At 38.0% G+C, this 16,646-nt stretch overlaps 1 protein-coding gene across 1 annotated transcript in view; it reads right to left on the bottom strand.

Annotated features, from left to right (window-relative positions):
* The window catches only part of pth1r (parathyroid hormone 1 receptor), a 111,476-nt gene that overhangs the window by 2,707 nt on the left and 92,123 nt on the right, over window positions 1-16,646 (bottom strand). The window contains exons 6-11 of the mRNA XM_087810414.1: window positions 12,645-12,831; window positions 7,297-7,450; window positions 4,924-4,984; window positions 3,975-4,041; window positions 3,822-3,916; window positions 2,450-2,591 (exon numbers count right to left, since the gene is read on the bottom strand). Of these exons, the coding sequence (XP_087666540.1) occupies window positions 2,450-2,591; window positions 3,822-3,916; window positions 3,975-4,041; window positions 4,924-4,984; window positions 7,297-7,450; window positions 12,645-12,831 (706 nt within the window). The remainder of the gene's footprint in view (window positions 1-2,449; window positions 2,592-3,821; window positions 3,917-3,974; window positions 4,042-4,923; window positions 4,985-7,296; window positions 7,451-12,644; window positions 12,832-16,646) is intronic.

Below are 16,646 nucleotides of genomic sequence, written 5' to 3'. Positions count from 1 at the left end.
GTGTAGTATTGTCCAGTACTTGACTCTGGTGTTTTGATAGTGTAGTAACAAGTATATATGTGGAGTATTGTCCAGTACTTGACTCTGGTGTTTTGATAGTGTAGTAACAAGTATATATGTGTAGTATTGTTCAGTACTTGACTCTGGTGTTGTGATAGTGTAGTAACAAGTATATATGTGTAGTATTGTCCAGTACTTGACTCTGGTGTTGTGATAGTGTAGTAACAAGTATATATGTGTAGTATTGTTCAGTACTTGACTCTGGTGTTGTGATAGTGTAGTAACAAGTATATATGTGTAGTATTGTCCAGTACTTGACTCTGGTGTTGTGATAGTGTAGTAACAAGTATATATGTGTAGTATTGTCCAGTACTTGACTCTGGTGTTGTGATAGTGTAGTAACAAGTATATATGTGTAGTATTGTCCAGTACTTGACTCTGGTGTTTTGATAGTGTAGTAACAAGTATATATGTGTAGTATTGTTCAGTACTTGACTCTGGTGTTGTGATAGTGTAGTAACAAGTATATATGTGTAGTATTGTCCAGTACTTGACTCTGGTGTTGTGATAGTGTAGTAACAAGTATATATGTGTAGTATTGTCCAGTACTTGACTCTGGTGTTGTGATAGTGTAGTAACAAGTATATATGTGTAGTATTGTCCAGTACTTGACTCTGGTGTTGTGATAGTGTAGTAACAAGTATATATGTGTAGTATTGTTCAGTACTTGACTCTTGTGTTGTGATAGTGTAGTAACAAGTATATATGTGTAGTACTGTCCAGTACTTGACTCTGGTGTTGTGATAGTGTAGTAACAAGTATATATGTGTAGTATTGTTCAGTACTTGACTCTGGTGTTGTGATAGTGTAGTAACAAGTATATATGTGTAGTATTGTCCAGTACTTGACTCTGGTGTTGTGATAGTGTAGTAACAAGTATATATGTGTAGTATTGTCCAGTACTTGACTCTGGTGTTGTGATAGTGTAGTAACAAGTATATATGTGTAGTATTGTTCAGTACTTGACTCTGGTGTTGTGATAGTGTAGTAACAAGTATATATGTGTAGTATTGTCCAGTACTTGACTCTGGTGTTGTGATAGTGTAGTAACAAGTATATATGTGTAGTATTGTCCAGTACTTGACTCTGGTGTTGTGATAGTGTAGTAACAAGTATATATGTGTAGTATTGTCCAGTACTTGACTCTGGTGTTGTGATAGTGTAGTAACAAGTATATATGTGTAGTATTGTTCAGTACTTGACTCTGGTGTTGTGATAGTGTAGTAACAAGTATATACGTGTAGTATTGTCCAGTACTTGACTCTGGTGTTGTGATAGTGTAGTAACAAGTATATATGTGTAGTATTGTTCAGTACTTGACTCTGGTGTTGTGATAGTGTAGTAACAAGTATATATGTGTAGTATTGTCCAGTACTTGACTCTGGTGTTGTGATAGTGTAGTAACAAGTATATATGTGTAGTATTGTCCAGTACTTGACTCTGGTGTTGTGATAGTGTAGTAACAAGTATATATGTGTAGTATTGTCCAGTACTTGACTCTGGTGTTTTGATAGTGTAGTAACAAGTATATATGTGTAGTATTGTTCAGTACTTGACTCTGGTGTTGTGATAGTGTAGTAACAAGTATATATGTGTAGTATTGTCCAGTACTTGACTCTGGTGTTGTGATAGTGTAGTAACAAGTATATATGTGTAGTGTTGTTCAGTACTTGACTCTGGTGTTGTGATAGTGTAGTAACAGGTATATATGTGTAGTATTGTTCAGTACTTGACTCTTGTGTTGTGATAGTGTAGTAACAAGTATATATGTGTAGTATTGTCCAGTACTTGACTCTGGTGTTGTGATAGTGTAGTAACAAGTATATATGTGTAGTATTGTTCAGTACTTGACTCTGGTGTTGTGATAGTGTAGTAACAAGTATATATGTGTAGTATTGTCCAGTACTTGACTCTGGTGTTGTGAAAGTGTAGTAACAAGTATATATGTGTAGTATTGTCCAGTAATTGACTCTGGTGTTGTGATAGTGTAGTAACAAGTATTTATGTGTAGTATTGTCCAGTTCTTGACTCTGAGTTGTGATAGTGTAGTAACAAGTATATATGTGTAGTATTGTGGAGTACTTGACTTTGGTGTTGTGATAGTGTAGTAACAAGTATATGTGTGTAGTAATGTCCAGTAATTTAAAAGCTGCTGGACTCACTGTATCCTCTAGTCCTCAGTCATTATTCTTCCTTAAGCTGTGGAGGACGTAATGACTGCTGCCATCTAGAGGCCGTAAGTTTAATTTCAACGTTGAAATGAAAAATTAAGTATTGATAAAGTTTCATGTAAAAGAACTCCATCTTTACGTGATATTTGTCACATGATCTTGGCAGAGTTAATAAAATTGAAGCAAGAATCGTTAACGATGAATTAATGATATTCCACCTGGAAGGAGTTGAAGAGCATCTCGTAGTGCATCTGGATCAGCCAGGGGATGCCGGACACCTCGGTGTAGGGCATGGCGTTGAAGATGATGTAGTGGACGCCGAACAGTGGCATCAGCACCAGCGTGGACTTGAGCAGTTTCCTGCCGCGATGAAAGGAAGTTGAGGTTTGATGACAGGAAGTGGGGGTTTGATGACAGGAAGTGGAGGTTTGACGACAGGAAGTGGCAGTTTTATGACAGGAAGTGGCGGTTTGATGACAGGAAGTGGAGGTTTGATGACAGGAAGTGGAAGTTTGATGACAGGAGGTGGAAGTTTGATGACAGTAGGAAGAGATTTGATGACAGGAAGTGGAGGTTTGATGACAGGAAGTAGAGGTTTAATGACAGTAGGAAGAGATTTGATGACAGGAAGTGGAGGTTTGATGACAGGAAGTGGAGGTTTGATGACAGGAAGTGGAGGTGTGATAACAGGAAGTGTAGGTGTGATGACAGGATATGGAGGTTTGATGACAGGAAGTGGAGGTTTGATGACAGGAACTGGGGGTTTGATGACAGGAACTGGAGGTGTGATGACAGGAAGTGGAGGTGTAATGACAGGAAGTGGAGGTGTGATGACAGGAAGTGGAGGTTTGATGACAGGAAGTGGAGTTTTGATGACAGGAACTGGAGGTGTGATGACAGGAAGTGGAGGTGCGATGACAGGAAGTGGAGGTTTGATGACAGGAAATGAAGGTGTGATGACAGGAAGTGGCGGTTTGATGACAGGAAGTGGAGGTTGATGACAGGAAGTGTGGGTTTGATGACAGTAGGAAGAGATTTGATGACAGGAAGTGGAGGTTTGATGAAAGGAGGTGGCGGTTTGATGACAGGAAGTGGAGGTTTGATGAGAGGAAGTGGAGGTTTGATGACAGGAAGTGGAGGTTTGATGAGAGGAAGTGGAGGTTTGATGACAGGAGGTGGCGGTTTGATGACAGGAAGTGGAGGTTTGATGAGAGGAAGTGGAGGTTTGATGACAGGAAGTGGAGGTTTGATGAGAGGAAGTGGAGGTTTGATGACAGGAAGTGGAGGTTTGATGAGAGGAAGTGGAGGTTTGATGACAGGAAGTGGAGGTTTGATGACAGGAAGTGGAGGTTTGATGAGAGGAAGTGGAGGTTTGATGACAGGAAGTGGAGGTTTGATGACAGGAAGTGGAGGTTTGATGAGAGGGAGTGGAGGTTTGATGACAGGAAGTGGAGGTTTGATGACAGGAAGTGGAGGTTTGATGACAGGAAGTGGAGGTTTGATGACAGGAAGTGGAGGTTTGATGACAGGAAGTGGAGGTTTAATGACAGGAAGTGGAGGTGTGATGACAGGAAGTGAGGCGCGTCTCACCTGTACTGCTGCCGCGTGTCACACCTCCCCGCGTTGGTCTCTCGCAGTTTGGTCGCCAACACTCGGATGATGTTCAGGAACAACATGAAGTTCACCTGCAGACACAGGTGGTCACATGACGTATCATCTCGCGCTCAGCGAGGCAGGACTCACCACCACCGCCGTCAGGATGGGCACCTGATAGATCCACTTCAAATTGCCGGCACTTAAGTCCCAGCACCTGTGGAGGAGCAGCACGGGTTAGAGATGCAGCTGCTGCGTGATCCCAGTCGACCGGGGGGACGTCGTGGAAGATGTCAGGCGACAGATTTAGACCAGGATCATTAACAACACCTGGACACCTTTGATACGCCGATGACTTCACGTTAGAACCGTCGGAGCTTTACGAGGTTAAACTTATGCACAAAAGTAGACTTTTATTTACAAAATGATACTTTTGTTCAACAAAACAACAACAAAGTGTAACAATTACATGTTAAAAATACTCATTTTACGTCTGACTTTACTTTCACTGGACATTTTTTCCTAAAAAAACGCCTCAATTTCTTTTGACATTAAAAATTTAAATAATTTCTAAATGTTTTGACAGATTTTCTTAAATGTTTCTGTTATTTTGAAAAACATCCTGTAAGTATTTATTTACTTCCACGAGAGGTTTTGATTTAATTTTGTCAGTTTTGCTAAAACCTACATTTTATCTTCCTATCAATGTTTTTCTCTTTGACGAGACAGTAACACGTGTGTTTTGAACAAATATACAGATTAAAACTGTGACTTTTCCTTCATTAACGTACAATAAACGTTTGTTAAAAACTGTGACTTTTCTTTCACGGAAGATTTTTCTCGATTTTTTTAACATGTTTTATTGTGAAAATATAATTTTGTTGATCCAGAGACGAAATCTCGACTCAGACGCTAGTTAGCCGCGAAGCTAACAACAAGTGAGCGATGAACACGTTAACAAAGTTCACGTGAGGTTATTTTGATGAAACATTATATTGTTTCTTTGACATAAATCTCTCGTCACATGTTGAAGTGAATCTGTCTCAGATTGTTTTGATCATCATCAGGAGGCTTCGAGTGGCATCTTCTCTGGACTCACTCTGTGTCCGCGAACGTGGCTCTGACTGTGGCCCAGACCGTCACGAACATGGCCGGGACTCCTGCAACACAACCACAGGATCAGAACCTGCTCGACTGAGACCGGATCGACCCGTGAGATCCTGGACGTCACAGCATCCACATTGTATGCGCTGTGCTGTCAGAGAACACGCACAGTGTGTACAATGCAGGAGCTGGAAAACCCAAAGTCTTTGATTCATTTATTCTCTTCACCTGGAGACCGTTCCAGCTACTCAGGGCGAGAGGCAAGTGTCAAGATTTCTTGATTTCACGATACAAGGATACGATATATTGTGATAGTGTAGTAACAAGTATATATGTGTAGTATTGTTGAGTACTTGACTCTGGTGGTGTGATACTGTAGTAACAAGTATATATGTGTAGTATTGTCCAGTACTTGACTCTGGTGTTGTGATAGTGTAGTAACAAGTATATATGTGTAGTATTGTCCAGTACTTGACTCTGGTGTTGTGATAGTGTAGTAACAAGTATATATGTGTAGTATTGACCAGTACTAGACTCTGGTGTTGTGATAGTGTAGTAACAAGTATATATGTGTAGTATTGTCCAGTACTTGACTCTGGTGTTGTGATAGTGTAGTAACAAGTATATATGTGTAGTATTGTCCAGTACTTGACTCTGGTGTTGTGATAGTGTAGTAACAAGTATATATGTGTAGTATTGTCTTACTTGACTCTGGTGGTGTGATACTGTAGTAACAAGTATATATGTGTAGTATTGTTGAGTACTTGACTCTGGTGGTGTGATACTGTAGTAACAAGTATATATGTGTAGTATTGTCCAGTACTTGACTCTGGTGTTGTGATAGTGTAGTAACAAGTATATATGTGTAGTATTGTCCAGCACTTGACTCTGGTGTTGTGATAGTGTAGTAACAAGTATATATGTGTAGTATTGTCCAGTACTTGACTCTGGTGTTGTGATAGTGTAGTAACAAGTATATATGTGTAGTATTGTCAAGTACTTGACTCTGGTGGTGTGATAGTGTAGTAACACGTATATATGTGTAGTATTGTCCAGTACTTGACTCTGGTGTTGTGAAAGTGTAGTAACAAGTATATATGTGTAGTATTGTTGAGTACTTGCCTCTGGTGGTGTGATATTGTAGTAACAAGTATATATGTGTAGTATTGTTGAGTACTTGACTCTGGTGGTGTGATACTGTAGTAACAAGTATATATGTGTAGTATTGTTCAGTACTTGACTCTGGTGTTGTGAAAGTGTAGTAACAAGTATATATGTGTAGTATTGTTCAGTACTTGACTCTGGTGTTGTGATAGTGTAGTAACAAGTATATATGTGTAGTATTGTCCAGTATTTGACTCTGGTGTTGTGATAGTGTAGTAACAAGTATATATGTGTAGTATTGTCCAGCACTTGACTCTGGTGTTGTGATAGTGTAGTAACAAGTATATATGTGTAGTATTGTCCAGTACTTGACTCTGGTGTTGTGATAGTGTAGTAACAAGTATATATGTGTAGTATTGTCAAGTACTTGACTCTGGTGTTGTGATAGTGTAGTAACAAGTATATATGTGTAGTATTGTCAAGTACTTGACTCTGGTGTTGTGATAGTGTAGTAACAAGTATATATGTGTAGTATTGTCAAGTACTTGACTCTGGTGTTGTGATAGTGTAGTAACACGTATATATGTGTAGTATTGTCCAGTACTTGACTCTGGTGTTGTGAAAGTGTAGTAACAAGTATACATGTGTAGTATTGTTCAGTACTTGACTCTGGTGTTGTGATAGTGTAGTAACAAGTATACATGTGTAGTATTGTCCAGTACTTGACTCTGGTGTTGTGAAAGTGTAGTAACAAGTATACATGTGTAGTATTGTCAAGTACTTGACTCTGGTGTTGTGATAGTTTAGTAACAAGTATACATGTGTAGTATTGTCAAGTACTTGACCCTGGTGTTGTGAAAGTGTAGTAACAAGTATACATGTGTAGTATTGTCAAGTACTTGACTCTGGTGTTGTGATAGTGTAGTAACAAGTATATATGTGTAGTATTGTCAAGTACTTGACTCTGGTGTTGTGATAGTGTAGTAACAAGTATATATGTGTAGTATTGTCAAGTACTTGACTCTGGTGTTGTGATAGTGTAGTAACACGTATATATGTGTAGTATTGTCCAGTACTTGACTCTGGTGTTGTGAAAGTGTAGTAACAAGTATACATGTGTAGTATTGTCAAGTACTTGACTCTGGTGTTGTGATAGTGTAGTAACAAGTATACATGTGTAGTATTGTCAAGTACTTGACCCTGGTGTTGTGATAGTGTAGTAACAAGTATACATGTGTAGTATTGTCACTGATGTCACACTCACCCCATCCAATCATAGTGAAGCCCCAGAGATACTTCCTGTCGGAGAAGAAGGTCATGAAGATGAGGCTGTGCAGGTACAGACCCTCCACGAGGATCCAGTAGTAGTTGGTGGCCAGGAAGTACATGAACAAGGTGACGGCGGCTTTACAGCCGATCTAGGAGACAAACACCAGGGAGTGAGATTCACATCATCGTCTCTGCATCGACTCCTGATGTTGTTTCCAGACTTAAGAGATTTTCTCAGCGTGAGGCGACGATAACCTTCAGGACGACTCAGATGTTCTTGTGTCAGATCGTTGCACATGTGGCTCTTCCCGGGGGTCACAACATCCCCCTATTTTCTCAGAAACCTTTCTTCCCATTTCATATTTCTCAAGTATATATCTTTCAACTAACCGCAGTGGTTTGTGGGTAAATATTTGTGAGGATCAAGTGAAGATCAGGACGATAAGAATCAAGTGAAGATCAGGACGATAAGAATCAAGTGAAGATCAGGACGATAAGAATCAAGTGAAGATCAGGACAATGAGTATCAAGTGAAGATCAGGATGATAAGAATCAAGTGAAGATCAGGACGATAAGAATCAAGTGAAGATCAGGACGATAAGAATCAAGTGAAGATCAGGACGATAAGAATCAAGTGAAGATCAGGAAGATAAGAATCAAGCGAAGATCAGGACGATAAGAATCAAGTGAAGATCAGGACGATAAGAATCAAGAGAAGATCAGGACGATAAGTATCAAGTGAAGATCAGGACGATAAGTATCAAGAGAAGATCAGGACCATGAGAATCAAGTGAAGATCAGTACGATGAGTATCAAGTGAAGATCAGGACGATAAGAATCAAGTGAAGATCAGGACGATGAGTATCAAGTGAAGATCAGAACGATAAGAATCAAGTGAAGATCAGGACGATAAGAATCAAGTGAAGATCAGGACGATAAGAATCAAGTGAAGATCAGGACGATAACAATCAAGTGAAGATCAGGACGATAAGAATCAAGTGAAGATCAGGACGATAAGAATCAAGTGAAGATCAGGACGATGAGTATCAAGAGAAGATCAGGACGATGAGTATCAAGAGAAAATCAGGACGATGAGTATCAAGTGAAGATCAGGACGATAAGAATCAAGTGAAGATCAGGACGATAAGAATCAAGTGAAGATCAGATGATAAGAATCAAGTGAATATCAGGACGATAAGAATCTTGTGAAGATCAGGACGATAAGAATCAAGTGAAGATCAGGACGATAAGTATCAAGTGAAGATCAGGACGATAAGAATCAAGTGAAGATCAGGACGATGAGTATCAAGTGAAGATCAGGACGATAAGAATCAAGTGAAGATCAGGACGATAAGAATCATGTGAAGATCAGGACGATAAGAATCAAGTGAAGATCAGGACGATAAAAATCAAGTGAAGATCAGGACGATAAGAATCAAGTGAAGATCAGGATGATAAGAATCAAGTGAAGATCAGGACGATAAGAATCAAGAGAAGATCAGGACGATAAGAATCAAGTGAAGATCAGGACGATAAGAATCAAGTGAAGATCAGGACGATAAGAATCAAGTGAAGATCAGGACGATAAGAATCATGTGAAGATCAGGACGATAAGAATCAAGAGAAGATCAGGACGATAAGAATCAAGAGAAGATCAGGACAATAAGAATCAAGAGAAGATCAGGACGATAAGAATCAAGAGAAGATCAGGATGATAAGAATCAAGTGAAGATCAGGACGATAAGAATCAAGTGAAGATCAGGACGATAAGAATCAAGTGAAGATCAGGACGATAAGAATCAAGAGAAGATCAGGACGATAAGAATCAAGTGAAGATCAGGATGATAAGTATCAAGAGAAGATCAGGACGATAAGGATCAAGTGAAGATCAGGACGATAAGAATCAAGAGAAGATCAGGACGATAAGAATCAAGTGAAGATCAGGACGATGAGTATCAAGAGAAGATCAGGACGATAAGAATCAAGTGAAGATCAGGACGATAAGAATCAAGAGAAGATCAGGACGATAAGAATCAAGAGAAGATCAGGACGATAAGGATCAAGAGAAGATCAAGACGATAAGAATCAAGAGAAGATCAGGACGATAAGGATCAAGAGAAGATCAAGACGATAAGAATCAAGAGAAGATCAGGACGATAAGAATCAAGAGAAGATCAGGACGATGAGTATCAAGAGAAGATCAGGACGATAAGAATCAAGAGAAGATCAGGACGATAAGAATCAAGAGAAGATCAGGACGATAAGGATCAAGAGAAGATCAAGACGATAAGAATCAAGAGAAGATCAGGATGATAAGAATCAAGAGAAGATCAAGACGATAAGAATCAAGAGAAGATCAGGACGATAAGAATCAAGAGAAGATCAGGACGATAAGAATCAAGTGAAGATCAGGACGATGAGTATCAAGAGAAGATCAGGACGATGAGTATCAAGAGAAAATCAGGACGATGAGTATCAAGTGAAGATCAGGACGATAAGAATCAAGAGAAGATCAGGACGATAAGAATCAAGTGAAGATCAGGACGATAAGAATCAAGTGAAGATCAGGACGATAAGAATCAAGTGAAGATCAGGACGATAAGAATCATGTGAAGATCAGGACGATAAGAATCAAGAGAAGATCAGGACGATAAGAATCAAGAGAAGATCAGGACAATAAGAATCAAGAGAAGATCAGGACGATAAGAATCAAGAGAAGATCAGGATGATAAGAATCAAGTGAAGATCAGGACGATAAGAATCAAGTGAAGATCAGGACGATAAGAATCAAGTGAAGATCAGGACGATAAGAATCAAGAGAAGATCAGGACGATAAGAATCAAGTGAAGATCAGGATGATAAGTATCAAGAGAAGATCAGGACGATAAGGATCAAGTGAAGATCAGGACGATAAGAATCAAGAGAAGATCAGGACGATAAGAATCAAGTGAAGATCAGGACGATGAGTATCAAGAGAAGATCAGGACGATAAGAATCAAGTGAAGATCAGGACGATAAGAATCAAGAGAAGATCAGGACGATAAGAATCAAGAGAAGATCAGGACGATAAGGATCAAGAGAAGATCAAGACGATAAGAATCAAGAGAAGATCAGGACGATAAGAATCAAGAGAAGATCAGGACGATGAGTATCAAGAGAAGATCAGGACGATAAGAATCAAGAGAAGATCAGGACGATAAGAATCAAGAGAAGATCAGGACGATAAGGATCAAGAGAAGATCAAGACGATAAGAATCAAGAGAAGATCAGGATGATAAGAATCAAGAGAAGATCAAGACGATAAGAATCAAGAGAAGATCAGGACGATAAGAATCAAGAGAAGATCAGGACGATAAGAATCAAGAGAAGATCAGGACGATAAGGATCAAGAGAAGATCAAGACGATAAGAATCAAGAGAAGATCAGGACGATAAGAATCAAGTGAAGATCAGGACGATGAGTATCAAGAGAAGATCAGGACGATAAGAATCAAGTGAAGATCAGGACGATAAGAATCAAGAGAAGATCAGGACGATAAGAATCAAGAGAAGATCAGGACGATAAGGATCAAGAGAAGATCAAGACGATAAGAATCAAGAGAAGATCAGGACGATAAGAATCAAGAGAAGATCAGGACGATGAGTATCAAGAGAAGATCAGGACGATAAGAATCAAGAGAAGATCAGGACGATAAGAATCAAGAGAAGATCAGGACGATAAGAATCATGAGAAGATCAGGACGATAAGGATCAAGAGAAGATCAAGACGATAAGAATCAAGAGAAGATCAGGACGATAAGAATCAAGAGAAGATCAGGACGATAAGGATCAAGAGAAGATCAAGACGATAAGAATCAAGAGAAGATCAGGATGATAAGAATCAAGAGAAGATCAGGACGATGATCACCAAGTTGATGACAGATGATCAAATGTGACAAGAGCTCTTGATTCTGACATCTTCTTGGAGAGAATAAAATGATCTAAAAACCTGCTGATTATTGGACAAAGAACGTCATGAGTTTAATCTCATCAGATTTTCGTCTCACGAACAGGAAACATTCAATTTCCTGCTGGTTTTCATCTTCTTTATAACAATCGTCTATTGATGTCTGATGATGACGCTCGTGACGGGAATCGAATCATCTTCTCTTTCTCTTCATCCTCCGTTCAAACTCTTTCTTCTGCTTCAGTGTGAAAACATGAATCCATGTTCTTTCAAACATGAATCTAAAGACATTTTTCTTACTAAAGGATTGAATAAAGGAATGTTTTGCTGAAACAAAATACAAAAAAACAATAAAAGTAGCTGCAACATGACATCACTAAGGAATTATTCTACAGCTGAAGTGAAAGAATAAAAATACAATTTAATTCTTTTTTTTTCTTCCTAATTTGAAGATTAAATCCATGTCTTACTCGAGTCTGTAAACATTTACTTCATTTATTTTAACCACATTTATTCATAAACCGTTTCTCTCTCTAACAGAACAAACTTGCCTTTTGTATGGAAGACGTTGTTAATGAACTAAAATAAGATCCTTTGAGGGTCAAAAAAGAACAATAAACAATAATTGAATCATAAAAAATAAACAGCAAAATAATAGATTTTAAACATTTTTAAATCGTCTGCAGCAAAACAACTGGAATAAATGGATGTATTTCTCACAGGATTAGTTTGTGTTTTCGACGCATAAATGTGTAGAAAACCTCTCGGATATTTGAAGGAGGCTGTTTGAGTAAATCCTGCTCTTGGATAAAATATCTAAACGTCTTTGATTCAAAGTCTGGAGACGATCGTCAACATTTTCTCTTCAACCGTGACAAACAAAGAGTAAAAACCTCAATAATAGTTTAAAAATGTGAGAAAAGACGATAAAACTTCATAAAAATCAAATAAAAAGGTGAAGTTCGACGGTAGTGCTGAGGTCACATGTCACGAGCAGACGTGTTCTCCTGCACACGCCTGTAGCATTTAACTGCTCATCCATGTTATTTTCACCAAAACACCATTTTGTATAGATTTTTGACACCGTTGTCATTGATTTGACCTTGGAGAGCTCGTGAAACATTAGATGATCGATGCAAAGACGTGCTGCTGCATCAGGACGACGCCAGAAACGACATGATCGTAACGAAGGAAGCGTCGATGGAAGTGAGAAACGTCTCCGACAGCTCATTAAAATAAAGGATTTATCCTCATATATACATGTGTAGCGACAGCTTCTCCTTGTTATTGAACTTTAATGAAGAAGTAAGTCTGGTTAGCGACGTCTCTAGGGGGGTGTCAGGGGCGAACCCAGGAGGCCTGGACTTTAATTGCAGCAGCTCCAGCAGAGACACTTACGAACTGGGTCTTGTTGGCCGGCGGAGCCTCGGTGATGGACTTCAGGTCTTCCACCGTCACGCGTTCCATGTCCTCCAGGGCCGAGCCGGAGTAGAGGACCACGTCCTTCACGAAGATGCTGACGGCGCGGAGCATGTAGGACACGAACAGGTGCATGTGGATGTAGTTCCTGGTGCAGTGGAGACGCCTGTGGACCCCAGAGGAGGAGAAGACATGAACAGAGATTATAATGAGTTAATAGACTCGTTAATATCACTTTAAATCACGTTATCATATGTAATTATTGATCATAATATAGTGGAGACACCTGTGGACCCCAGAGGAGAAGAAGACATGAACAGAGATTCTAATGAGTTAATAGACTCGTTAATATCACTTTAAATCACGTTATCATATGTAATTATTGATCATAATATAGTGGAGACGCCTGTGGACCCCAGAGGAGAAGAAGACATGAACAGAGATTCTAATGAGTTAATAGACTCGTTAATATCACTTTAAATCACGTTATCATATGTAATTATTGATCATAATATAGTGGAGACGCCTGTGGACCCCAGAGGAGAAGAAGACATGAACAGAGATTCTAATGAGTTAATAGACTCGTTAATATCACTTTAAATCACGTTATCATATGTAATTATTGATCATAATATAGTGGAGACACCTGTGGACCTCAGAGGAGAAGAAGACATGAACAGAGATTCTAATGAGTTAATAGACTCGTTAATATCACTTTAAATCACGTTATCATATGTAATTATTGATCATAATATAGTGGAGACGCCTGTGGACCCCAGAGGAGAAGAAGACATGAACAGAGATTCTAATGAGTTAATAGACTCGTTAATATCACTTTAAATCACGTTATCATATGTAATTATTGATCATAATATAGTGGAGACGCCTGTGGACCCCAGAGGAGAAGAAGACATGAACAGAGATTCTAATGAGTTAATAGACTCGTTAATATCACTTTAAATCACGTTATCATATGTAATTATTGATCATAATATAGTGGAGACACCTGTGGACCTCAGAGGAGAAGAAGACATGAACAGAGATTCTAATGAGTTCATAGACTCGTTAATATCACTTTAAATCACGTTATCATATGTAATTATTGATCATAATATAGTGGAGACGCCTGTGGACCCCAGAGGAGAAGAAGATATGAACAGAGATTCTAATGAGTTAATAGACTCGTTAATATCACTTTAAATCACGTTATCATATGTAATTATTGATCATAATATAGTGGAGACGCCTGTGGACCCCAGAGGAGAAGAAGACATGAACAGAGATTCTAATGAGTTAATAGACTCGTTAATATCACTTTAAATCACGTTATCATATGTAATTATTGATCATAATATAGTGGAGACGCCTGTGGACCCCAGAGGAGGAGAAGACATGAACAGAGATTCTAATGAGTTAATAGACTCGTTAATATCACTTTAAATCACGTTATCATATGTAATTATTGATCATAATATAGTGGAGACGCCTGTGGACCCCAGAGGAGAAGAAGACATGAACAGAGATTCTAATGAGTTAATAGACTCGTTAATATCACTTTAAATCATGTTATCATATGTAATTATTGATCATAATATAGTGGAGACGCCTGTGGACCCCAGAGGAGAAGAAGACATGAACAGAGATTCTAATGAGTTAATCGACTCGTTAATATCACTTTAAATCACGTTATCATATGTAATTATTGATCATAATATAGTGGAGACGCCTGTGGACCCCAGAGGAGAAGAAGACATGAACAGAGATTCTGATGAGTTAATAGACTCGTTAATATCACTTTAAATCACGTTATCATATGTAATTATTGATCATAATATAGTGGAGACACCTGTGGACCCCAGAGGAGAAGAAGACATGAACAGAGATTCTAATGAGTTAATAGACTCGTTAATATCACTTTAAATCACGTTATCATATGTAATTATTGATCATAATATAGTGGAGACGCCTGTGGACCCCAGAGGAGAAGAAGACATGAACAGAGATTCTAATGAGTTCATAGACTCGTTAATATCACTTTAAATCATGTTATCATATGTAATTATTGATCATAATATAGTGGAGACGCCTGTGGACCCCAGAGGAGAAGAAGACATGAACAGAGATTCTAATGAGTTAATAGACTTGTTAATATCACTTTAAATCATGTTATCATATGTAATTATTGATCATAATATAGTGGAGACGCCTGTGGACCCCAGAGGAGAAGAAGACATGAACAGAGATTCTAATGAGTTAATAGACTCGTTAATATCACTTTAAATCATGTTATCATATGTAATTATTGATCATAATATAGTGGAGACACCTGTGGACCCCAGAGGAGAAGAAGACATGAACAGAGATTCTAATGAGTTAATAGACTCGTTAATATCACTTTAAATCACGTTATCATATGTAATTATTGATCATAATATAGTGGAGACGCCTGTGGACCCCAGAGGAGAAGAAGATATGAACAGAGATTCTAATGAGTTAATAGACTCGTTAATATCACTTTAAATCACGTTATCATATGTAATTATTGATCATAATATAGTGGAGACGCCTGTGGACCCCAGAGGAGAAGAAGATATGAACAGAGATTCTAATGAGTTAATAGACTCGTTAATATCACTTTAAATCATGTTATCATATGTAATTATTGATCATAATATAGTGGAGACGCCTGTGGACCCCAGAGGAGAAGAAGACATGAACAGAGATTCTAATGAGTTAATAGACTCGTTAATATCACTTTAAATCACGTTATCATATGTAATTATTGATCATAATATAGTGGAGACGCCTGTGGACCCCAGAGGAGAAGAAGACATGAACAGAGATTCTAATGAGTTAATAGACTCGTTAATATCACTTTAAATCACGTTATCATATGTAATTATTGATCATAATATATTATTTATTTCCGGTGAGCAGAAGAAAACGATGAATGAAATAAAACCAACTTACATTAAAGTCAATATTAAATTCTTTAACAAAGTGAGAAAAAAAGTTATATATATTATTATTATTTAGTTTGATTTTGTTTCATTAAAAATGTAATTACTTATATTAAATAAAACATTTCAATTATTTCGATTCAAATTATGATTTTAATCTACGGATGAAAAATGACATGAGTTTTAAATATAAACTTTGACATTTGTTTATTATTTTTATCACCGTTTCAATGTAGGAGCTGAAAAAAAAATCGATATTTTAAAATAATAATAGTAGTTTAAAATTGTATGTATGTTCATATGAAGAGAAGTCATTGGTTTCAGCTCCATGTTCGAACTGAATGAAAGTCAATATATTTGTAATTAAAACAATGATAGAAAGAACTAAAAAATGACACAAATCTCTCCTAAAATGATATTATTTTCAAAAATACCTTTCGAATGATATTTACGATGAAAGTTTCACATAAACAAGGAATTATTATAAAAACGTTTCATTATTTCTGGAGGAAAAGTTCATGAATTTTTACTTCAACAAATTAAGTTTTAATGAAGCTTTTTCTCTCACACGTCTAATTGTACTTTGTGTATCATTCATTTTCAAGAACTAAATAAAGAATAATAATAATAAAAGTCCATTCATTGATTGTTTTCACGCTGCTGGTGAAGGTTGTTTGCAGATGCTGGTCAACAAGCTTCTGCTGGAGAGAGAGAGTCCAGGAGGACGAGCGACTGCATCTGACCAGACGTCGAGTCCAAGTGATCTCGGGAGACGAAGGTTGAGCGTCGCTCTGGCGACTCGAGGCCCGAGTGTTCGCTCGCCTGCAGCCCAAATGCCAGATGGACCCGCAGGACGACTTTATCAGCGTGGTTTGTGTCGAGCTGATTTCCCAGCAGCCTCTGGAGCGTTTGCTAATGTGTGCCTGGACGAGCGAGTGAACATCGATCAGAGGAATGTTTAATTCATGTTGATGTGAAAGAATCTCTTAAGATGTTTGTGTTTCTTTCATTCTTTTGTTGT

This window comes from Callionymus lyra, chromosome 16 (assembly GCF_982586985.1).
Source record: "Callionymus lyra chromosome 16, fCalLyr1.hap1.1, whole genome shotgun sequence".
NCBI classification, from domain to species: Eukaryota; Metazoa; Chordata; class Actinopteri; order Syngnathiformes; family Callionymidae; genus Callionymus; species Callionymus lyra.
This window is presented reverse-complemented; position numbering and strand designations above follow the sequence as displayed.